Genomic DNA, 24,029 nt, shown 5'->3' on the forward strand with positions numbered 1-24,029 from the left:
CAAATTTTAGCTACAATCCTTAGGCAAGAAGCTTAAAATCAATTCAACAAAGGTAGTATTTTTTTTTTTTTAAGGCAACATTTCAATTGTACTCCCTGTGTACTTCCACTTAAACAACAGGGGAAAAAGGGTTCTCAGAACCAAGTTAAGTAAGTGTTTCAAAACTCAGTAGAGGGCAAGATGGTGTCAGGAAGTTGTAGCATGCATGCTTATGAAGCAGTGCTTTCACTGAGGTTTGGAAACACACTTCAACTCTGTTTCACAGACTGGATACAACATACCTTCCTTTATAACTCCCAAGAAGGCAAAAGACAAGCTTTTTCCAGTTCTTGGCCTCTTGCCAACTCTTAACAAATTCATCACAAAAACTGCCTCCCTGTTTGAAAATCTCTGGGTTAGAAGAGATTTTAGTTGCATCCTTTTTTCTACCATTATAGCAGAAATAAACTAGTCATAGACTATACATCAGAGTAATGGCTTTTATTGCATTCCCAGAAGAATGCATGTGTCTAATATATAAGCTATATTGATGGACTTTGACTACTAAAAGGATGGCGAGAGACTAGCTATAGATAAGAATCAAGACATGCTTCAAAAAACACCAGTTTTATCTTTGGTAAGATGTTCCATTTTGGTCATAATCTCAACGTTACAATCTACTACCAAGCAGGTAACTCTGCACATCACACTAAAGAATAACATATTCTTATAACCCTGCTTACAGGCTCCCCCTGAAGTCCCATTCCTGGCATGCTCCTGCCAAGAAGTAGAAGAAAGATTACCTAACTAAATCTTCCTCTCATATCTCATTTAAACTGGGTGAAAAATATCTAAAATCAGCTCTCATTGGTATACAGTTGTACACAAGGTTTTCTTTAAACACAGAAAACACTGGAATATCCATCTTACCTAAAATATACTTGAGACCTTTACAGCCTAACAGCAAATATAACACTATAAACGGAGTACTGTTGATTCTAGCAGAAAAATCTCTTTAACTACAAACTTCTGAGAACGCTAAGTTTTTAAAAATGGTAAATTTTACAAAAGGCCTTTGTGTTTTACAAAAGCTTGCAGTGTTTCACAGGGAAAATTGACTCCCCTTTTGTCAATTAACATCAGAAATCTGGTAACTCAGAAGTGCCAACAGATGCCAAATTTTGTGAAATGGTTCCCCACATTTACTTGGATATCATCTCTCCAGGCAGTTAAAAATTGCAGAAACACTGATTTTTCTCTGCCAGATGCTGCTGTTCCGAGAAGAGAGAGAGAAATTTACAATGGTACTAAGATTCACAGTACCAGCATCAAACTTTAAACAACTAATGAGAATGAGAGAACTGAGAATGAAACTTTTTTTTTTTTTTATTTAACTACTAAACAGTCTTCAAGCAAGGCTGGAGAAATACTAGAAAATAAAAGTAGCGTAGCATTGCAATCCAACACAGAGTTTCGGGTTCTGTGGTGTGTTGAACTAACAGACAAGTTCTGATGCTTAGCAGGATATTCTCTACAACTGGAAGCCAAAAAGGAAAAAACACCAGTATTTGTTTGAACTAGTATTTGTTTGAACTAGTCCAAGGCATTCATGACATTTTTAAGCATTCTTCTTCCTGATTTTTTTTAAGATACCAACTACTTTAATGAGAAAGACAACCAGCAATCTACTTTAAACTCTGCTCTCTACCAAAAAATAAAAATAAAAAAAAGCATTTCTTTTGAGACTTTCACAGAAATTGAAGACTACAGCATATTGCTCACTCTGGAGCTTTAAAAAATGTTATGTCCTTTCAGAACCCTCAAATCTTTTGTTACAGTCAGCCTTGTTGTTTAATGTGGAAATAACAACCTGATGAAAGATTATGGTTTAACAGCATACTATTAGCTGGGCATCAAAATTAGGAACCTAAGAATGGAACAAAAAGGAGGAAGATGCCAATAAAACATGTAAGTATTTACATAGAAATTCTACTCTTCCATGGTTTATGAGCAAATATATCTACATTAATAAAACATTAAGAAAGAGAAGCCACTGTAAAATACAAAGAATGGCAATACTCAGAAAAGTACAACTCCATCTCAGGTTCAAGGAATAATGATTTTTTTGTCCTCGCCACAGAAGTTAATTTGAAAGACAGATGAGTAAGAACATGATTTCTCTTGGGTACCCTACTCCATTTTATCTTGTTTTCCAACATATCACCCACACAGACAGCAGCAAGAGCATTCTCCTCTTTCCGATTGCCATGTTGTGCAATGAACCACTTCATTAAAGGAAGGCATTAATGAGAAAAAGATGAAAAAATATTTGAGCCCATAAACTGAAAGATCAACAAGTCTGATTTTATTATGATACTGTATTCTTATCTGGATGGCACGTAATTACAAAGAAACAATAACACTATTTTTTTCAAGTATTAAATTGTATCATTTCAAGGCTTCTACTTCAAAAAGCTACATTAATAACACACCATACAAACAATACAGTTGGTTATCATTTCAGATAACTTCCTCCCCTCTATTTGGTTTAAATATGATTCAGTAGGCACTAGAAATGCCTGCAGCCACTTACTTTCTTGGGACTTGACCTTCTTCTTGTACCAGTACACCTAATTTTCCTTGTCATAAAATCAGCTACTCTCAGACACAGCTTGTAGATAGTTTTACAATTAGGGTGATGTGCAGGTTCCTAACACAGACCAGAACCGAGTCTCTGACTCCTATTACTTCGCAGTGATGCAAAAAGAAAGAATGCATATTTAAGTTAACTTAAAATACACTTCTGCTCTGAAGTGACTGTAAAAATGCCATTGTAACGTCCCATACCTGTTACATTACTGTTTGTCTTTTAATCAAGCATGTTAAGCTTCATAAATAAAGCATATTTACTAACTCTGAGCTAAGCAGATTCACCTCAGCTCAATCCAGCAGCTCCAATTATTTCCATTTTGCGTATCAGTTAGTACACGTCTTGAAGGCTGGCTTCAGATTCATGTGGCATTTGTACAACCCATCAATTACAGCAGGGTTACGCAATTTCAGACTGAAACTTTAAACACTCCTGTTGATGTCACAGAGGTGTAACATAACATACATCCCACCAAGACTCTTTTGCGCTGGCAATGTACTCTGAACAGCTGCAATTCTGAATACACTGGAGGAAAACCTGATTGATAGGACATTGTCTTTCAAAAAAACATCTTGGATGACATTAAATGATCCTAGCATTCAATTTTTTTTTTAAGTAAAGATAGCAAAAGCCCTGTTACCTCTTTATTCTCATTTTTCATACTACCTTTTAAAATAAAGCAGGAAATGTGGCCAGCAGCTGGTCCCGTCTCTTCTGCCCCAACACAGCTGAATCCACTTTAGCATAAAGAAAAACAAGGATGCTAAATACACATATACTTTATCACACAGTGATGTTTCACAAAGAAAAATAAAACTCATACTGCTGTACGCTTCTAAGGGTCTAGTTCCAATAAAACAAATCACTGCAAGAAAATGCTTTCACCTTCTACTTAGCCTTAAACACAAAATTTAAGGCTCTAAGAAACAAGACTTCAGTAACATTAAATGCAATATTTTTTAAAGAAGTGAAGTTAATAAATGAAATTGTTTTAAATAAATCTATTCTTTGTGAAACCTCACTTTACATGTTATTATTTTCAGTTCTTCTTCCCCTAACTGACATACATATAAACAACTTAAACATTATAATACAACTGAAAAAGACAACCTACTCATCTTTCATGATAGGAAAAAACACTGACTAGTACAAGAAAACACACACTACTGTTTAGCAAACTATTTTTCCTCCTATCCCAGTTAATTATTGAGCATTTTTCAAATTATTAATCTCAAGATACATATTTGTTCCTCTCCAAGTTGTGCTTAATTATATAAAGTTATAGATTTCTGAATACTGTAGGAGGCAAATTTAAGATCTCTACAGTAAAATTAAGCACATGCATATACATGCAAAATCTTTAAAATTTAATGCTGTTTTGAAGTAACATAGGAATTTCAGTGTGCATGGGCATAGATGTTACTTACGGTAAGCTAAAGTAATGAGTTACTTTGATGCACTGCATTCTTCAAACTGCAAGTCTCATTAGAGTTCCATGCAAAAAAGTGACATTTCTACATTAGGATTCTACTGTACAGATGTAACCAGTACTCAGGTTTTGTTAAATCAGGCAAAATTCTGCATCAGGAATTAAAACAAGCTAGAAAAGGATCCCTGTGCATCCCTAACACTAGACATAGTATTTTATACCAATAGGTCACAAATTTATTTTTTTTTTCCCATTTAAAAAGCAATTTACTTATACTTTTGGGAATTTCCCCAATGATAAAAGACTGTAAATATCACATCTCACTTATTACCATGTTTTTCCCTTTCACCTCATCGGATATTTTAATAGCAAATTCCCATTTCTAATGGCATCAGCATTTATTTTGTAATTTAAAACATAGCTATTAGCCACTATGTTCATATTTAAAAAGAGAGAAAAGAGGAAAACAGTTAATTAGAATGACGTGATTATAATTTTCACTATTAGTTATCACCCAAAGCTAGAAACGTTTTGGCAGACTAGGTCAAATGGTCCAAGGACCAAAAAAAAAAAAAAAAATCATTCCCTGAACCAGCCATTAGAAGAGACTGGAATAAGCAAAGCAAGCTTTCTGTTACTGCATTATGGGAATATATTGATCCTTACCAGGTTGCGAGGTGGAAAACGACTGTTCTTTAACCCCTACACAACGGAGCCTGGCAGGGCAAGCACCTAAAAGAGAAACTGTCAGAGAGGTTTTAATAGTAATGTATAACTGAGATGCAGTACAGTTTTATATGCATGCTTTCTTTTGCCAATCATTACTGTTTTCTTAAGTCTGTCCAGTGACGATATCTTAATGAAGTTTTTGGTTTGGTTTGGTTTTCTAAGCGTTTTCAGGTCCTCAGGATAAGCAGGCTAGACATTATCTGACTCAAGGCTGGGTAGACAGCGTTATCCTTTAGTGGCAACTGTGAAGAGGAACCGAGCACACCTTCCAGCATGAACTTTTCACCCAGGTGCTGCAAACGGGCTCTGGAGGCACCTCTGCGTGTACACGCGCCTGTCAGTCTGCACCGCAACCATCGCACCCGCTGCACGCGGCTTTGCCCGATCCCTGCGCCACAAGCGGGCTCAGACCACCGCCGTCTGCCCACCAGATTTACACGGCCTTCCACCGAGGCCGCCGTCCGGCTCCCAACGTGCTGTTCAAGAGATTTAATTTTTGCGTTGCCCTGGCCGTTTTAAGCGCCCAGGCTCCCTTCCTCTGCACCTCTCCCGATACCAACCCCGTCTCCACTGTACTTCTTCCTTTTTTTTTTTTTTTTTTGGGGGGGGGTAGTTTTTTGGGGGGGGGGGGCCTGCCTCCTCCGCCACGCCGCGGGGCCAGCACTCGCAGCCGCCGCCCGCTCGGCCCTACGCTGTGCAGGAGGCCGCCGCCCGCCGAGCGCACAAGGAGCAGAACTCCACCGACACCCGATCCCGCTCCACGTGCAGGCAGATCCCGCCGGCCGCCGCCTCCTCCTCCTCCTCCTCCTGCTGCAGCCGGGCGGCCCGCGAGCTGGGCAGGGCGTAGTCGTGGTCGCCGCTCTCGCCGCCGGGCTGCGGGTGCTGCTGCTGCTGCTGCTGCCGCCGGCGGCGGCCGGGGCCGCCCGCCTGCCTGAAGAGGCTGGTGCCGAGCTGCAGCCCGCCGGCGCCCGCGCCGGCCAAGCGGCTCAGCAGCTGCCCCAGGGCGCTCTGGTTGGCCAGCACGGCCCGCAGGTAACCGCTCTCCCGCTCCAGCTCCCGCAAGCGGCGGCTCAGGCCGCGGTTGCGGTCCCGCAGCTGCCGGTTCTCGGCGGCCAGGCCCTGCAGCCGGCTCTCCAAGCCCAGCACGTACTGTTTCTTCTTCAGTCGGTTCAACCGCGCCGCCGCCGCCGCCTTCAGCCGGCTGCCCGCCGCCTCGCCGCTCCGCCGCCCGGCCGCCGCCTCGCCGCACAACCAACCGCTCAGCTCCGCGTCCGGCTCCCCATCCGGCCGGGCCGCCTCCAGCAGCTCTGCCAGCTCCAGCGCCGGGAACCAGTCCTCCCGCTCCCACACCTCCAGTCGGCCCTCGGCCGCGGCCGCCTCGGCGGCGCCCGCCTCCCGCCTCGGCGGCGCCTGCTGTTTCACCCCAGCGGGGCCCGCGTCCCCTTCCCCGGCGCCATCCCGCCCTCGCCGAGTTTGCCCGGCGCTGGCGAACGGCCACGCAACGCCGGAAGGGCTCGTTCCGCCCGGCGAGGCCGCCAGCAGCTGCGTGAGGCTGTGGCGCATGGCGGCGGCTGAGAGGTCCGGACCGGCCGGCGGCGGCTGCGGCGCGGCGCTCCCGCGGTGCCTGTCGGGAAGCGGCGCCGGGGAAGGGGGAGGGGAGGGGGCGCCGCGCGACTGCGCCCGCGCGCGGGAAAACGGCCGCGTTACCGGCGGCGGCCGTGAGGGGAGGAGGGCGAGGGGGCGCCTGGCACACGCGTCCCTCCCTCCTCGCCAGCCGTGGCGCCTCGTTCACAGCTTCCCCCCGCTCGTTTCTGCGCTGTTTACGCGGTCTGAGGGGAAATTAATGAAGCCGGTTATCCCACCTGCGATGGTGGGCGTGTCACACACACACCCGCGTGCGGCCGGGAGCTGGGCGCAGGGACGTCTTACAGGGGTTTGCGTGAAACTTAGAAAACCGTGTCTGGTTGAGTAAATCCTTCAAACGAAAATGGTCATGAGCTGGGAGATCCCCCTGGGCATCTGATTTTGGACGTTTACTGTCTTGGGTCCAGAAGAGGTTTCACTTGATGCAGTATAGCTGTTTGGTAGATGCTTAAGACCCGCAAGTAACCAAAAAACTAGCTGAAATGTTGACTTTCCCCAAACTGTGCACCAGTGGTAAAAACTTGGAGGGCTCCTGAGGCAGCTGACCACAGCCTAGATGTGGGACACCATTCAGCCTGTCACTTTTTTTGTTTTTTTTTGGTAGACTTAATCTGCTGTAAGAGCAGGAGCTGAAACACAACAGCCAAAGACCTCCTGCCTAGCTGGGAGAGATGCAGGAGAAAGTAGGGAGCCTCCCTAGCCTCCCGTGCTGACAAGAACGGGAAAGATTTTTGTCAAAATTTTTGTCAAACCAGCACCCTTCGATCTTTTGCGTTACCGCTATTTCGTCTACACCTAGTGCTCAGTTAAGCTGGCAGCAATGTCTAGAACCTAAGCCTGTTTCAAAAACCATCAAAACAACCCAAAAGACCTGTCAATTTATTTTGAAGAGAACAGGGATATAATTACTGCTACAATTTTAAATGAGACTGTAGACATCTGTAAGACAACTAGAAAAACCGTAGCTAAAATCTGAGCTTCAGGTGATTAATTGTATGATTGTATTGTTTTGACCTGTTTTAGTTCTTCATTCCCTTTCTTTTTTGTATTAACTGCAAGCTGCTACATCACAACTATTTATACTGCAGGTGTTTCAAGGTGGAATTTCTTAGAGCCTCAAAGATACCAGTCAACTGCCCAACCTCTTTTGAAGTCCAAAGGAGAATCAGACACAGAGACGAAGGATCTGAGATTTTGTTTGTCTTGGAAAATAGTGCATCTTTGACTGTAAAAACTGAAAATCTGTGATACAGCAGAGGTTAGGACCAACTAAAACAAACCAAACTCATATTTGTAGCTTTTCCACACTAATCCCTCCTGTCACACTGTTTATTTCAGCAAGCCCTGTTCAGATTTAACAGTCTAGCAATCTTACTTGTGTAAATCTATAAAAAATGAGGTTATAGAACAGTCCCTTATGGAAGGATTTAACTTTGTTAAGTACATAGACACAAATCTGTTAGAAGATTATTCCAGTGAAGAGGAATAAAAAGCAGTGGTGAGTTACAATAGAGGTGTCTGCTGGGCCTAGAACAGAGAAGAAAGTTGAAGTTATGCAATGAAATGACGGAGTTTGACATTCAGCTCTTTTTCTTTAGTCAGCAAGTCCTGACTGTGTTTTTTGTAAGCATCAAACTGCAGCGAGAGCTCACTGTATGCCTGCTTGCTGCTTTCTAGCTGCCGTTGGAGCTCTTGGACCCTCAGATCACCACCGACGGCTGCTGCCTCTTTCACAAAGTGCTCTTCTGTTAGCTGCCTGGCTTTTTGTACCGTCTCCAGCTTCTTCCCCAGCTGCTGAATTTCCTGTTGTTTCTCTTGCAGAGCTTTTCCCCTCTCCACGGCCAGGTTCAGGAGTTCCTCTTTCTCCTGGTATGCCCTCTCCAACTTCTTCTGCAGCTCGCTGCCCTGAGCCCTCTGCTGACTTTCTTCCTGCTCTACCTGTGCAACAATTTGCTGGTGCTTCTCCTGTAGGCATTGCAGCTGTTTTTTTAATGAATCCACTTCCCAGGCATAAGCACTTGCTTGTTGGCTCTGAGCTTCTAGCATCTCCTTTTCTCGCTCCTGGGCTCTGCGACTCTCATAAGCACATTTCTCCTGCAAGGAATCTAACTGCTGAGAGAGCTTTCTTGCCTGGGAAGTGAGCTGGAGCACTTCAGCTTCCTTCTCCCTCACGGTCTGGCTGAAGAGAGTTTCATTCTCCTGCCTCAGGCGGTTATTCTCCTGCCATAGTTGCATATTCTGTTTCTTATGTTCATCCTTGAAGCGGATCATTTTTTCATGGTTGTCAGCCAGGTCCATGAAACGTTCCTCCAGGCACTGAATCCGTTGGGTCTGGGCTTTCAGTTTCGCAGCATCCTCAGTCCTCAGTTCCTCCAGCTTCATATTGAGCTGCTCCAGGCCTTTGCAGCGCTTATGTGCGTCCTCTGCTCTTCTCTTCAGTATGCAGATAAGGTGATACTGTTCTTCTATGCGTGAACGTAGCAGAGCCTTCTCACTCTTCTCCTCTTCAGGGATCCCACAGAATTTCCACAGGCCCTTATTCAGATCTTCCCTGTCTTTCTCCATCTCTGGATCATTCATGGGTCTGGACCTCCCAGGGTCTCTCTTATCCTCAGCCATGGCGCAGCTGTCTCTCACAGAGATGAAAAAAGTTTGTACTGGCCAGTAACATTCAGCGTATCTCAGCTGTACCCACTGGTTCTCGTTTGTGGTCAAACACACTCCACTAAAGGGGTGGAGTTTCTCTGGAACGTCGTTATATCACCGGTGGAAACCGGGGCGTTCTGAAGCCAACGGCAGTCTGCAACTGGTGCTTGGTCCTGCAACAGCCCTTGCCTCAGCAGAGAGAGCTGTCAGCTTCACATGCGTTCAGAGTCAGGCAGACTGAAGAGAGGGATGCTGGACTCGATGATGCAAAAGCAGAGAAAATAGGCTTAGTGTTTATGCGAGCGTATTCATTTGCTGGCTATTAGCTTTTGTAATTATTCCTCAATGCGCTGCTGTTGTAGCTACAAGAAGTACTATTATATTTAGGTAAAATGCCAGTAAGTGATGAAGTTGCAAATAATTCCTCAAGCAATCCTCTTCCTCTGCCCTCCTTTTCTCCTATAGATCCGGTATTATAAATGTAAGTAAAACAGTGAGGGTTAGATTGGTCTTCTAATTGATTTACAAGTTTTTAACAATATGTTATATTCCTCATCTAAAATAACTGAATAGCCTTACCTTGTGCTTAGAGATTTATGAATAAAAAAGATCTGCACAATGCTAATAATTATTGAATGCATTGTGATATAAAGACTTGGTGCCTGGAGAAATAGTACATAATTTGAGTTTTGACAATGATTTGCTGGATTATTTTAGGCATATAATTTTAAAAGTCTATTTTCTCATGTGGAAGATAGGAGAAATATTCATATTATGGTAGCACCAAAATCAGTACTGGTGCCTAATAATGCTGCATGTTACCCAGCTGTATGAAAAGTTAGCCCAAAGCTATTCTACAGATTCTTCATTCAAACACAACTCTAAAACTAGACAGCATGTCAAATAGTATGCTGATAACCAGTTTTCGTAAACATCCTGGCTTTTAACTGGAGGTAGAATGGGATATGTGACAGAGCCAGCTTAAAGAAAGGAATAGAGGAAAGACGAAAAATAACGTACAGCAGAAATGAATTCAAGCTAGGGCAATGCCTGTGAAGCATAGAGTATAATGCAAGGAGCCAGCCCACAGATTCAGAACTACATAGTGGTGACCCTCAGTAGGGATACTACCTCTAGATATGCCATCCCACACTCCCCTACTGCTGCTGCTACTTTCTTTGGCTCCTGCCAAAGTATTTTGAAAGAATGGAGAAGAGAGAAAAGGACCAACAAGTTTAGGCTATCTAGTGGAAACATAACAAAGAAGGAATTAAGAGGCAAAAAAAAGTTTTCTTACCAGGTATTTTCTTTCTCTGAATGTTTGTTGCCACTCCTGCTGTGGAGTTTCTGTCTCCATGGTGATATGACTCCAGTCACTCCAGAGCTGATGCCTTCATTTGCCCTGCTTGGAAAAGGGCCAGTTGGAGCTGGGCCAATCCCAGAACAGTAACAGAAATAACTAGGAGTGTTTTTTAGCAGACGAATGCTGTGAACACCCTCAAAGGAACCGAGGTTCTGTCAAGGGAATAGGATTTCCAGAAATACAAAGATCTCCCCTCTCTTGGCCTGCACCATATGTGGCAGAGGAAATCATAATGGCAGACTACAGCAGTCTCGGAACATGCTGAACATCCACAGGCTAAAAGTAAAGACATAGCCCTTGCCTTAAAAAACTTACAACTTTATTCAGTGGTGAATGAAAAATCTGGCAGATTCCCTTTCCTGAGGAAGGGAAAAACAAATGCTGCTGGAAGGAAGTCTCAGGTTCAGGTTTTTGCTGACTCCTCTGGAAAATGATATGAAGCAAACAAGACAAAGAGGGCACAGTTCTGGATCTTTCAAAACGGGTAAAGCGGGAGTGATGTGGGTCGCCAAGCCAACTAAGGTTTCCAGGCTTACTTGCAGCAATGGGAATTAGAGAAAGAAATTGGGATTTTTCAGATATAGAGCATGGAAAGAGCTGTGAATGAGCAAAGAGGGAAAGGGCTGTGTTTCTTCCATTCATCTTTCTGAGCAAGGATGAGTGCATATAATGACATTCTATGAGTATTCCTGCTTTTTCGTAAAGGTGAACTGGAATCACAGCAGAGCTATTATTTTATCAAACTGTACTTCAGTGAGTACCAGTTATGTTTTAAGTATATGACTTTAAAGTTCTGGTTATGGATGGCTCTAAAGCCTTTCCTTTTGACTGCAGAGTAAGAGAGAATGCAAATAAACTAGTTTCCTAAAACTTTTTGTCTTGGTAAACAGCACAAACTTACATTTCTCTATCAGAGTGAGTGCTACCAATCTGCAGCATCCTACTGTACTTAGGAATGACTATGAAGTTTGTGGAAAACCATATTTATTACATGAGCCATGTTCAGAGGAATGTCAATGAATAATTTTAAATGTACATTCAGTACATGTACATAAAATACATTAAGTATTTTCAATACAAAATTCCTGTTAGCTTACACAGTTAGCTCCAATGATTGCCTTCAATTGCTTTTTAATAAATCAATACACTAGCATTTAGCAGGAGGTAGAAGTTTAGTTTTCCTGCTCTATAGTTAACTAACACAATATGCATAGGGTAATCAGAATACATTTTCCACTGATGATGCAGCTTTGTCTGTAACCCTCCCTTACACCAAGTTCCTCTCACCGGGACAGCTTTGACTTTTCTTGTGTTTTACAATACACCGTAAAACAGTAAAAAGATGATAAGCACAGCTGCTGAAGATCTGCTAAAGATCTTAAAGATCTGTAGCTTGATGCAGACTCTTTTGAAGGCTAAAAGTGATAAATATATGCTATATATTTTAAAACTATATTGTTAAGTGCTAGTATAGCACTTAAGTGCTAGTATACTTCCCAAAGATACTGCTGTGGCCACCTCTGCTGACTCCCTGTAAATTTGGAAGTAGTATAAGGGTGGCTCACATTTCTTTCTGGTGATGACTGTCCTTGGATGTTGGCCTAAAATAGTATCCATTTTCTGCACATCCTGTAAACAGCTATTAAACAAGTTTGAGGGGAGACTGAATTTTGCAATAGAGGGCCTGTTTTGGTTATTTGGTTCAGTGTTTGGTTATCTGGATGACTATGTAATGCTGTTGTGTCATTACTTAGTCATCTTACTAATTACAAGTGCACGGGTAAAGCTTGTGTTCAGGTAGCTTTTCGAAATTTAAACTAAGTATTGATATATTTAGTGTAGTAGTAGGCAGCTTTTTCGGCCTCTAGGATGGTTCAAGAGAAGTGACACAGAAGATTTTCTGTTTGACCAAAATACAAGATCGGCATTGTCATAAACTAGACATTTTATTTTTATGGCAGATAAATTTTTAACTACCAGAATTTTGTAAATATAGAACACAGAAGACTACATGACATTAGCCTGCAGCTTTGGAGCCTCAAGACCCTGTTCCAACTCTAAAGTCCCAAAGCTATTTTAAGACAGAGCAATGTATTTAAATTTCGCAGGAGGAAAAACAAAGAAACAAACACTTATTTACCTATTAAATTGTAGGTCAGGCTCGCAGCAAAGTACTTTTTCCTGGTGAAGATGAATTCATGTAGGTAGCGAATACAAACAAACTAGGTGTCTCTTGATCAGATACACACAAATTGTTATACTTGTATGAATATAGAATAATATCCATACTACACTTCAAAACAAAATATGTCTTTATTTAAACGATGTAACAGTTGCATGGCTTCTATAATCTTAAATAGCCATCCCTGAAAGGGTGGTGCTTCTGGAAAAGTAAAATGGACTCTGTAGCAGCTACCAGCTCATCCAAAACACCTGAAGCAGGAAAAGATTGAGACTAACACCGACTTTGGGCATTTGTAATTCCCATAGACTGTTGATCAGAGAGAAAGTGGGTCCCCCAGCAGGTTGAACAGCACTGCTCCTTCCCCCTCCCCACTCATAGTGTATAACATCGAGTAAGTTATGCAAAAGTAAATGTATAAACAAGTTCAGCAACAGAGTTGGAGGTGAACAGCCCCCTTTTCCTCTCTACTCTAAGGAAACGCTAGATTTTACCAGCTTCTAGACCTATGCAGTTGCAGCAAATAAATGTGCATTTATTTGGAAAAGTGTGTTTCCTCTGCATTTTTTTTAATGTTCTGTACTGAATTGCTAATAGAAAATACTTTGAATTTTAATTAAACATTGAATTCCTATGTAGCTTTAATAGACTGCTTTTATTAAAAAACAAAAAAAATCCAAAACATTGTAATACAAAATGTATTTTATGCATTTAGCTTTTGTTACTGGCATGCGTTTCTACAGGTGACAAATTCCAGTCCTATTTCATATGCTACAAAGCTGACTACCATAATCCCACCAATCTCCTAACGGTGGCGCTAAAGTACAGATAAATTATTTTTTTGGAAAAAAAACAAGCCAACAAGGTACAGAAAATACAAATAAATAGCCAACCTATTTGTCATCATTAAAACTGGCAATTTTAGATGCTTTAGAGTAGCATTTGAAGAAAAAAAAATTCGACATCAATCCCTTCCGCATTTAAGAGTAAGGTTAGTATACCAGCAAGGTGATTAATTACACATATAAGCAGACTCTTTATGACCCTGATTCTTCATTGGAATTAACAGTCCTCTGTACCTTGCAGGACAGAACATCAACAGTACCACTCCACAGAATGTTTCTTTCATTATAGAAATACTTTCACATCCTACAAATATAAAACTATAGAAAAGGGGCTTTTTTTTTTTTTTTTTAAATGAATTCTGCATGCTCAGAATTCTTGCTGGAGATCTGACTGAGCATTAAAGAGGATTCAGCTGTGTACACATACTAATGAGCATCAACAAACACCAGTCTTTTGCTATCTTATTAATAAACACCTTACAAGCAATCCTAGTGATGTGTAGAAAGAGATGACTTGCTCTTCCTTTTTGCTGCCAATTTAGATAAGGAATCAGAAGCGCTTCATTTAGGCAATACAAGCATTCAAATCTCACAGCTACCTCTACCACTGAAGACTTCTCAGTCTTATTGAGAAGACTTCTTTCTTACTCAAACTAATTTTCAGTAAATAAAAAAAAAAAAGAACTCCTTAAATTTACATAGTAATCTGCAGGTAGAAGTTTAATTTAAAAATATGACACCACAAAACAGAACAGCAAGAAAACAGACACCATCACAAGAACCACTGTATTCCGCTTGCAAGTTTCTTCCTGCTCCCTTTAATTTTATTCCCAAGGTTTCTTTTTGGCACTAGCAATTAAAAAGCCACTTTATTTTGTCAGTTTTGCAACCATTAGCATCCTGAGAGGCAGTGTGTCTTCTATCCATGTGTTTGGTGAGTTCATCATCTTCTCCCACAGGGCAGTTTCATCTGAAGTAGAATCCATCCAGTCTACTGTAGTTCCATAGCTTTTGCCTAGAAAAACGTCGGTTTTAAGAACAACATTAATCATTTAATAAGCTTCAAAGCTGAGAGCAGAAAGTCAAATTTGCCCCTCTTCCAAAAAATCTAATACTTTCAAGATCCAGTTCTACATGTTTACACTTCAACAACTTCTGTCAAATAAAATTAATGACAATTTTGCACAGAAACATCATCTTTTTCCAGTTATTTTTTTCTTGTTACTATTTGTCTTACTTTATCACAATTCCAAGAAGAAAGCTAAGACGAGATATCAAATACAGGGGTTTAGGCTTCAGTCTAAAGCTGAAGAAGCTTATATTTTGCATAGATGGAACAATATACAGGGGATTAACATCTGAGAGCAATTAAAAATAAAATGGGCCACTGATTTTAGTACTGAAATACAAGCTTGGCTACTTAAAAGTTCAGTCTGAGATTTCCTATCCTATTTTGTATTTTAGGTTATGCTAATGAACCACACAAGAACTTCATTTGGGAAAAGTCATTTTTTCCTTGCATTTGCTTGAAAAGACTGCAAACACATCCTTCCCCCAGACCAACGAGGGCGATGAAAGGGACAAAATATAATGACTGAGAACGCATTCAACTTTTCCATCTACCTGCCTTCTTACACTGCTTTTTGTGCTAAAAGCTTGTTTGCATTTAGTTTTTCCTTTTCAATATCTCCAAATCATATCATGCGTTCTCTTTCTGTCCTTGTATCTCCACCCAGTATTGTCTCTACCCCAGGTATCCTGTTTTGCAAGTGTAAATTTGTAAGAAGCTATCAAGATTTTGGGTGCAGGAATCATATACTCTGCTTCAAATAGTACCAGGTACTATGAAAAATAAAACCTTTGTCTGTCCATTAAGATTTCTTCTAAATTGTCAGTCATCCATAACACTCGTAATACTATTTCTATTTGCATTTTAGGATCCATGCCAAGAAATAGATAAATTATTGAATGAAACTCTTTAGTAAATAAATAGGTGCAAGTCTGTTCAGTGACCTTTGCAAAAGCAGCAGAAATTGAAAGGTAAAAAAAGAAAACAAAGACTATCTTTTGTAAAAAAAAAAAAAAAAAAAATTAATCTATCAAGAGCCTGGTACCTGTTCCAAGGCCTATCCTGAGACCTCCCAAAAAGTGGTTGGCTAGTTTGTTGTGATGCCAAACCGTGAGTTCTACGCAGGCTTCTTTCAAATCTTCTGGTCTAAAGCCATCATAGACCATGGTGTGGTTGAATACTGGGTTTGTAGTTTTTGCCACTGTTCTCGTTTTCTGGCGACTTTTCCTGCTAGTATCTGGAAGAATGGTACTTCACAAGGAGAAAGCGTTATCAGTTTACACTTGGACAGCCCAGAGTGCATTAAGCCCAGAGTGCATTAAACACACTGAATAGAAGGAAGCTACCGAATAACACTCCACTTCGCAAGTTATAACGTGACTGAAGATAAGATGCTTTAGTATCACGGAGATAAGCCAAAGGTTGCATTATCAGTCCCTTCCAAGAAATACTGACAGGATGTGTCCACCCAGTGCTTCAAACAATGGAAAGGAAGAAATCAGATGGGGAGGAGATACAAGGGAGCTTAGCTGTCGGGTTATCAACAGTGATGCTGAAACCTTTTTTTTGCTGCCAGAGATTTCCCAACCATCTTGCTGCTCTTCTCTATTTCCATTTTAATGTATTTGTGGAAAGGCAGGAGGAAGAAATACAACTGTGCTTCTCATTTCTGTCTCCTGTGATTTGCTAAGCTAAACCACACTCCTGCAACAACCTTTTTTGTTTAAATGCAGCTAAAGGCAGACATAAGATCTGATTTAATTGTGACTAGCCATTCCATTAAGCAGCTGAGGAAACATCATGACAGTATAAGGATTATGAAAGAAATGCTCCCAGCACATTATAAGGGGTGGTATATCCTTAGCATATTGAAGTTGTAGGTCCTGCAGGATGATTTGCCTGACAATAAAATAGAAAGTAATTAGGTGTTTTTAATTTAAATTTTTTAAAAAATGAAGGGAGGATTAGAAAGCATTATTAAGCCACCACACACGATGATTTTAAACATAGCTGTTACCACTTAATAAAAGAGTTGAGCCGGTTGCCCCTCAGAAGAGGAAGGTCATGGCATTCCTTCACCCAGATGTGGACCTCACCGGTGGATGGAATCTTCTTTCCTTAAAAAGAAAAAAATATACAACAGTACTGAATAATTCCTCGCAATATAGTGCTTGGTAAAAAACTATCTGCACAGCGATTGAGAGGCAAAGGGAATGGAGAATAAAACTCCTAAATAAGAAATCTTTCAAACTCAGGAAAAAACTATTTATCATGAAAATTGACAGCATGCCTTTCCATATCTTAAACTTTCTTTTCTTTGACTTTCTAGTCAGTGTAAGAACTTTGAGCTTTTCTCATCTTCAAAAGTCATTTTCGCTACCACTTGCTTTTCTAAGTATTTTAAGTACTCGTTTCTTCAGAAGCTTAAGAGGTTCATTACCATAAATGTCTGAAGGGCCTCATTCAACTTGATCCTAAATTCACCTTCTACCCTACTTAAGAAAGAAAGGAAAGGTCTTGTTTCTGCTCTCAGCACCTGAAGACCCCTTTACCAAGTTCTTTAATGAGATTTTTCTGCTTATTTTGGAAGTAGACACTGTCTTCATCTGCCTGAACAGACAGAAATTGGATAGCGTTGCTGCCTTTCAGAAAACTCCTTGAAATCCTGTCCTCCTAGGACTCTGTGATCCCACCCATTCCTTCTCCCTCTGCTATGGCTTCTTCACTAGGTCATTCGCAAAGTCCTCCTTAATCCTCCCCCTTCTCCAACCAGTGAGAATCCCATAGGATTTGTTCTTGATGTCCATCTCTTCTCATTCTGTATCTTATCTCTGGATATATGATCTAGAACCACAAATTCCTATTTGCACGGCTTATGGTGTACCTCTTTGATCTGTACCTCATTCAGGTTAAAAAGCTCCACTTATCTCGGATGTCTCCTAGTCTTCAGTGCTTTAGTGGTTTTACCTTCAAATCTTCTTCTATTCATTTTGTAGACAATATAATCTATCTGTCACTCACAGCAGTAACCTGGTCATCACTTTAAATTCTAACCATTCTCTAGAACATCCTGGTTCTGGTTAAGCCTTACAAATTGCTTTTAAAGGTCATCTCCATGACGGAGCTGTTCCTGTCATCCGTTTGCAGAGGTGATGTCCAGCCTAGACTCACATTATCTCACATCTTAATCTAATATTCATTTCTTTACCCTTGAAGCTGCAATCTTCATCCCAAAGTACTGCAAGCCCATATCATGTCTGTATTCCTATAACGACTCCTCTCCTGTTACAAATCAACAAATGCAAGCTACTGGTCTTCTCTTTCCAAGTCTCCTAGGTGAAGATATCAGCTTGTTTCTAGTTTATGTGATACCAGCTTTCATTGGCTCTGACATTTTCAAATAAGCTCTTCTGCACTCTTAATATATTTGATACTTATTGACTGACTGGTCGGCCCTGGCCTGGCTTCATTGTCAGAGCAGACAGTTATCAGTTGCCAGACAAGAATAAACGCACAGATCGTACTGCTGTAAATTGCTACATTCTAGGCTATTTCCCCATCTCATATACCTTGACTTTAGTGTATTGTCACTGTGTATTTAGCAAATAATAGCACCTGCCTGACAACTTATAACCACTGAAGTAATTAGTGAGAAGAAAGAACTTTGTTCCCTATACAGACTGCATTACAAGCTTAATAGATTATAACAACCCAGTAATTTCTTCCGTAATAACAATAAAAACAATAAAATGGCCATGGATACTGAAGTGAATTTATAACCAGATTGACTTAACTCTCAAGATGAATTAATGCTTTTATATTAAAAAGATGACTGAATTTGTTGAAAAATGCTAAAAGTTTTTTTTTTTTTTAAAGAAAAAAAAAAAAGAAAAGAACAAAATCTCCCAAGGGCCTAACAAGCCCAGAAAAAGAAGTAATGCATACCTCCAACAGGTTGTGGGACATACTGGAGGGCTAGTTTCATCTCCCCTCTGTTTTCTAGTTCAAGAGCCATTGCTGAAGCCTGAGATAATAAACAAATGAATACAAGAAAATCACAAACCCCAAACCTTGCAGTTCATACTCAGAGATTACTGTGCAAAGTTTTCCACAGAAACAAGCTTGACTTCTACAAGAGGGACATTTTTTCTTCTTTTCTCATCCTTCAATCTTGCCTCAGTTTACAGGACATTTTAAGGCAAGCCTAAGCACTTGACAGTGCTACACTGGACACATATTCTCCGTAGACATATTGTATATTCAGAGAACAAGTTCCTTTACATATCTGTTGCAGCAATATGACATAACCAAGAAGTAGCTTGAAATTCCCTCTACTCAGACTTTGAGAAATTTTTGCTTACTCTTAAAATAGCTGGCTACTTACTACACTAATAGAAAACTCAGAATGGTATTTACCATTCACCAAGAGGTATTTATGATTATAACCAATACAAAAATTATTTTTCCCTACTTGAAACACTTGTAACCACAGAATACAAGGCCTGAAGAAACAATCACTTAGTCTTGCACTTACACAGTGAAAAATATAAAACAAACAACCCCAACTTAGTAACCTACCCTTGGCTTAAGCGGAAACCAGTTGATCTGCTTGTTTGTTTTATCATTCCAGTCCCAAGTTCCTAAATCTAGCTCCACTTCACCAAGGAAACTATTTCTCCCAAAGGTATCATTGTGCCAGACAGAGATATTGAGCCTTTGGTTCTTTAGGACAGCCTTCTCAATTTTATACTGCCAGGAGGGAGAGAGGAAAGGAAAAAAAGAAATGTTGAAACAAGTTAGAGCTTCATCAAAGCTATGTCTGAAAATGGTAAGTTTGGAGAAAATGGGCCTGGATTTCTACAACTGTAACTAATCATCTCTTCATTTCAAAACAAAACCCTTTCAATTTTTATTTCAGACATTTTAAGTTCATATTTGGGTTTGTTTGTAAGAATTATAGAACAATCAAAGTTTCCATCTTGTATGCAAAGCACACTATATAGTTAACTATCAGTGGAAGGAAATAGGTACTTTTATGGAGCAATGCATCTCATTCTAGTAGACTGATGTTTGTTTTGACAGCGTCTGGACTTGCACTGAAAAAGTCAAGTTCCTAATATTTTCATGTGTATCGCTTGGGTTTTCGTCTAGTAATAGCTTGATAAATACCCGCAGTATTTCATTATAGACCGGATTGAATGTTTTCTTTTTCACAGAGGTCTTCCGTTTGCCCAGCTTGTATTTCTCTGGAAGCAGGTAAGTCTTTACATACCTAAAATTTAAACAGACAAGTAAAAACATTAAGAAAATACCTTTCCAACTCCCTCATCCAAAATACACAAGTCAGTGAAAAATAAAATACAATGGTCTTATAAAGTAAACTAAATCCATTTAGGTAGTCAATATGTTGTTCAGCTTATGCCATTTAAGAAATGGAAAAAATAGTGGTTTAAAAGTTATAAAAATCGTGCTTATTTTCCAAAGTGAGGCCTTAGCCATTCTCTGCCTGGGGGAATCTGTAAGAATGTCTCCTCAACCCATACAAATGCACAATGTTTAAACACAGTATGCCTAGATTTAACATTTATAGGCTCTTATTCTATTGGATGCATATCAAACCAGGATTTACCATCTAGAAAGTTAAATTTAAAACCTAAGAGTAGAGTTCCATATTCTTAAAAGTCGGAGCTTCCAAAGTTAATACATGCATTAATTTACAGTGGCAAATCTATATTCGGTTCAGAGGGGATAACAGCCATAGAAAGCATGTTATAGCCTCTTCATTCATTTATTTGGCTGTTTAATCCAACAAGTGGTAGTGACTGAAAAAAATCAGTTTTCTTCATTTATATATTAAAAGAAACTTTCATCAGGAAAAAAAAACCGTATAGTCTAGTTATACTTACGGGTCTGAACGCTGTTGCTTAACATCTGCCACTGCCAAGTCTTTACATTGGCAAATAAAAATGTGGAGCTCCTTCAGCTGTTCTACGTAATCAATAGCAAACTGAATGTTGCCCTTCACATCAACATTCCCAAAATCTCCACTGTAGATGCTCATTAGACTTCCACTCACCTGTATCATACAAGAGGAAGAAAATTTTTCACGTTTTGCGTTTGGCCAGATACTTCAAGATCAGGGTAGAAGTTCTGCTCGGAATTCAGACAGTAAAGAAATGAGCTGTGTCCTTTTAGATATAATTTAGAAGGGGGGGACTATTACAAAAGCTTCTCAGCAAGCAGATTAACAAAGAATATTCTTTGTATATCTTAAAGGTGTTAGGCTAAACTTGCTGTAAAAATGTCTGTGTTTATGGTATTAAGATAGAAGTAGAATGACAGGATGCTGCACAACTGCTGACTGCCTGCGATCAGATATTTTAAGTATCTCTTCAGCTGATCTTCCTCAGAGAAAGCAGAGCCTAGACTTTAGGGGAACAGACCTGAAAATATCAAAAAGATTAGGACTTTATTCCTAAGCAGTCTTTATGAGGCTAAATTAGGTGCCTAAAAAAAAGTATATTTGAAAATTAAACCCTAGATGGATTGAAAAAGGAGGTACAATTTTTTTAAATCTCGTTATCCTTCCCCCAAATTTGTCTTTTTCCATAAAGCTCACATAAACTGATGACTTTTGGTTGACCAGTCACTGACTTAATCACCATCCCACACCAGTACCGTCTCCTTCTTTGACCGTCTCCTCCTTTTTTCTCTTGCTCCATTTCTTAACACTTGCTTTGTGCACACTGTCCCTCATTTTGAGCCACAGCTGTAGCTCTTAGGGTTAAAGCTATCTCTCTGTTCAGTTTTTATAGAGAACCTTGCACAGCGGAGTCCTGAACAGGCTTCACTATATGACTACAGTAAACACAAAATATGATCCATCCAATACTCCTTAGGGAAACCTATAATGTAACAATATTGGTCATTAAACCAGAAGAGTAAAAATAATTTATTCCATTTATATACCAGAAAAATGGCTTTGAACATTTAGTTGCTCTGTTTTGTCCTTGTTTTGTTTTTTCTAAAGCAACTCCATGCAAGGGTTTATGTGATGGAAGGAAGGAAGGAAGGAAGGAGACAGACAGAAGTGCCAAGGAAAGAAAGATAAGAGGAATGAGAAAGGAGGCAGGACACGGCTGAAGAGATTAGCATAAGCAAAGTACCATTAAAACAAGGCTTTGGTGTACATACAGAGGATAAGGAGGCCATGCCAGAAGAGCTGCTAAGATTGGTTAGAGAGCTGGGACTCTTCTTGATTCTGCCAAAGGAATAACTGCTTTCTGATGCTGTATCTGTCTCTCTGTCATCACTCTACAAAAACATCACAGAAAGAAAGTCTATGTAGGTACTATGGAGTCACAAGGAACATTAGAAAAATATGTATCAGAACTTTAATAATGCAGATTGGGATTCAGTAAAAACCTGAATTTAAATCTCCTAGTAGTGCAACATTAGTAATTAATAATGTTCTTAAAAAGCTCATGCACTTAAAAAAAAAAAAAAAAAAAGTTGAAAGGGAATTTTTCAGATGGAAAGCCTTTTTTTTTTTTTTTAAAACAGTAACACAACTAGACTCTTTTTTAATCTCAAATAGCAATGGAAAGTAAAAAGTTAATTTTATTGGGACAATTAAACTCAACTTCACTACAACATGAATAAAATTTTGCAAATGGTAATGCTCAGATCTTTCACCAGTCCCTTTCTGCTGTATAGAGAATACTATCAATTCTCAAGCCTCTGTCTTTAAGACAGTTAAGTAGGAGGTAACATGCACAGTAGAAGAGCACTGGATAGAATAAATGGCTTTTGGAAAATGCCTTTATTGCAAGAGAGCAAGTAGAGCCCTGGTTTTACATCAGGGAACTATAGTTTTGGTTTACTTGCTCATTATCAGATTGTGTGCTCACAACCCTGTTCTGTCTCCACGTCTTCCCTGTACAAAAGGCAGAATTCTTCTTCAATTTCCATGTGTACTTTGGGATCTTCCTACACAAATTGTTATCACTCCGTATTCCAACTGTGAACATATGACAAGGCTCTCCCCCTCCTTTATACAGTTTTGAGCGGCTGTCATTTTGTGTTAATTAGAAAGTGTTTTATTATCAGAATATATTATTTTTAAAACAATTCCAGAACTGAACCAACACACAGCAACAATGTTAATTTCACCATGATGATATGGTGTCTACAACGCTTATTTCTGTTTGTTATTTCTATTAGACTTATGTTATCTATTCATTAGTTTCATGTTTCTTATTGACCAGATGGTACTTAGGTGATAATAAACTCAAAGGCAGAACCAGCATATGTGAATAAGCCTTATAATTAGTAAGGTGTTTATTTTCACTCGACCTCTATAAATATTACGGAGTAGCAACCTTCAAAAAGAACACAATTTATCCTACTGATGGGGTATGAACTTCGTTTAAAAGTTACTTCTAATTAAACTTTTAAATAGTTAATTATTGCTAATATATTTTTTCATTAAAAAAATATTAAAAGACATATAAAGAAAATATGCAAACCAGATGGCCTGTGTCTTGAGCTATCAAGCTCACAGAAGAGGACGTATTACAAGATAGTATTAGGACTAACTACCTTTTTAAAGGCAAATTTGGAGGGCAGAATAAACAGATTCGGGTACTGACAATTTCTTAGAATATCAAAAGGGACCATCCCAAAACCATTTCTACTGTGATCAGATTGAGCATGTATAGTTCACTGTCTTTTCAGTATTTGTCAGACTGCTTCATTCAGGACGCGCACCAGTAAGTTTTTTAAATTGGCTTCTTTCAGCAGCTTTAACTGATTTGTTTTAGATACTCAACTACAGATTTCAAACTTGCTTAATATCCCACCTCTAACATTTTGAGCTGTTAATCTTTTGACCTGCCCACAGTGCAATGCCTTAGAGAAGTTATCTTGGATGTTTTAAACTTTCAGAAGGAGAACAGGGGAAGGCAAGGCAGAGCAATAGTCCTGAAATTGACCCTTCAGTCCTTTCAGCCACTTGTTTTTAGAGGAGCAACCCAAAATATTGATGTCTGACTGCATTTATAACAATAAGGACTGAGGTAAGCAGTGTAACCATTCCTCAGGTTAAGAGCATAGACATTTTTTTGTGGCGTCTATGCCCCCCAGTTCCTGTGTCACATCTAATCCCGTGTCCACTAATGAATCTCCATCATTCACAGGACTCAGCTGTTTAAACCACCATGAAAGACAGCAACTGTAACTGTGACTTGCTGACAGCTTGGAGGGCAGGAGAGGGAGGTTTCACGTGCACAATTGCCACACAAATTCATTTTCATACGATTTACTGTGGTGCACAAGAAAAATGGAGGAACCTATTGTGTTATCTAAATTCAACAGTGTTACAGTATTTCCTGTTCTCTAGAGCTTCCCATTCCCTGTGACCAGTGGAGAATATCTATTCAGATATATTCAGCCCATCTACTTTAGACATTCGGTGCTTGACCCATATACAGCC

General features: G+C 39.9%; 3 protein-coding genes across 20 annotated transcripts in view; all 3 read right to left on the reverse strand.

The window, feature by feature from the left end:
• Window positions 1-2,319: 2,319 nt before the first annotated feature.
• Window positions 2,320-6,404, reverse strand: CREBZF (CREB/ATF bZIP transcription factor). The gene is made up of 2 exons (XM_068930601.1): window positions 4,725-6,404; window positions 2,320-3,366 (listed from the first exon to the last, which is right to left on the reverse strand). The coding sequence occupies exon 1, from the start codon at window positions 6,348-6,350 to the stop codon at window positions 5,475-5,477; it is 876 nt and encodes a 291-aa protein (XP_068786702.1). The 5' UTR covers window positions 6,351-6,404; the 3' UTR covers window positions 2,320-3,366; window positions 4,725-5,474.
• Window positions 6,405-7,291: 887 nt separating this feature from the next.
• On the reverse strand, window positions 7,292-11,045 carry CCDC89 (coiled-coil domain containing 89). 2 transcript variants are annotated; one of them, XM_068931252.1, is made up of 2 exons: window positions 10,375-11,045; window positions 7,292-9,329 (listed from the first exon to the last, which is right to left on the reverse strand). In XM_068931252.1, exon 2 carries the CDS (start codon window positions 9,048-9,050, stop codon window positions 7,983-7,985), a length of 1,068 nt encoding a protein of 355 aa, XP_068787353.1. In that variant the 5' UTR covers window positions 9,051-9,329; window positions 10,375-11,045; the 3' UTR covers window positions 7,292-7,982. The 2 variants fall into 2 exon arrangements, with proteins under 2 accessions (XP_068787353.1, XP_068787354.1); XM_068931253.1 differs by having other exon boundaries at window positions 7,292-9,536.
• A 1,324-nt stretch (window positions 11,046-12,369) lies between these two features.
• The window catches only part of SYTL2 (synaptotagmin like 2), a 61,636-nt gene continuing 49,976 nt past the window's right edge, over window positions 12,370-24,029 (reverse strand). For 12 of the 17 annotated variants that reach the window (XM_068930613.1, XM_068930609.1, XM_068930622.1 and 9 more), the window contains 8 exons: window positions 21,731-21,850; window positions 20,443-20,612; window positions 19,706-19,808; window positions 19,115-19,285; window positions 18,482-18,560; window positions 16,554-16,653; window positions 15,582-15,787; window positions 13,260-14,482 (listed from right to left, as the gene is read on the reverse strand). In XM_068930613.1, coding sequence (XP_068786714.1) covers window positions 14,337-14,482; window positions 15,582-15,787; window positions 16,554-16,653; window positions 18,482-18,560; window positions 19,115-19,285; window positions 19,706-19,808; window positions 20,443-20,612; window positions 21,731-21,850 — 1,095 coding nt within the window. In that variant the 3' untranslated portion in view covers window positions 13,260-14,336. Of the gene's footprint in view, window positions 14,483-15,581; window positions 15,788-16,553; window positions 16,654-18,481; window positions 18,561-19,114; window positions 19,286-19,705; window positions 19,809-20,442; window positions 20,613-21,730; window positions 21,851-24,029 lie in introns of all 17 variants that reach the window. The other 5 variants (XM_068930620.1, XM_068930621.1, XM_068930607.1 and 2 more) reach the window with 2 other exon arrangements.

This window comes from Struthio camelus, chromosome 1 (assembly GCF_040807025.1).
Source record: "Struthio camelus isolate bStrCam1 chromosome 1, bStrCam1.hap1, whole genome shotgun sequence".
Classification (NCBI taxonomy): domain Eukaryota; kingdom Metazoa; phylum Chordata; class Aves; order Struthioniformes; family Struthionidae; genus Struthio; species Struthio camelus.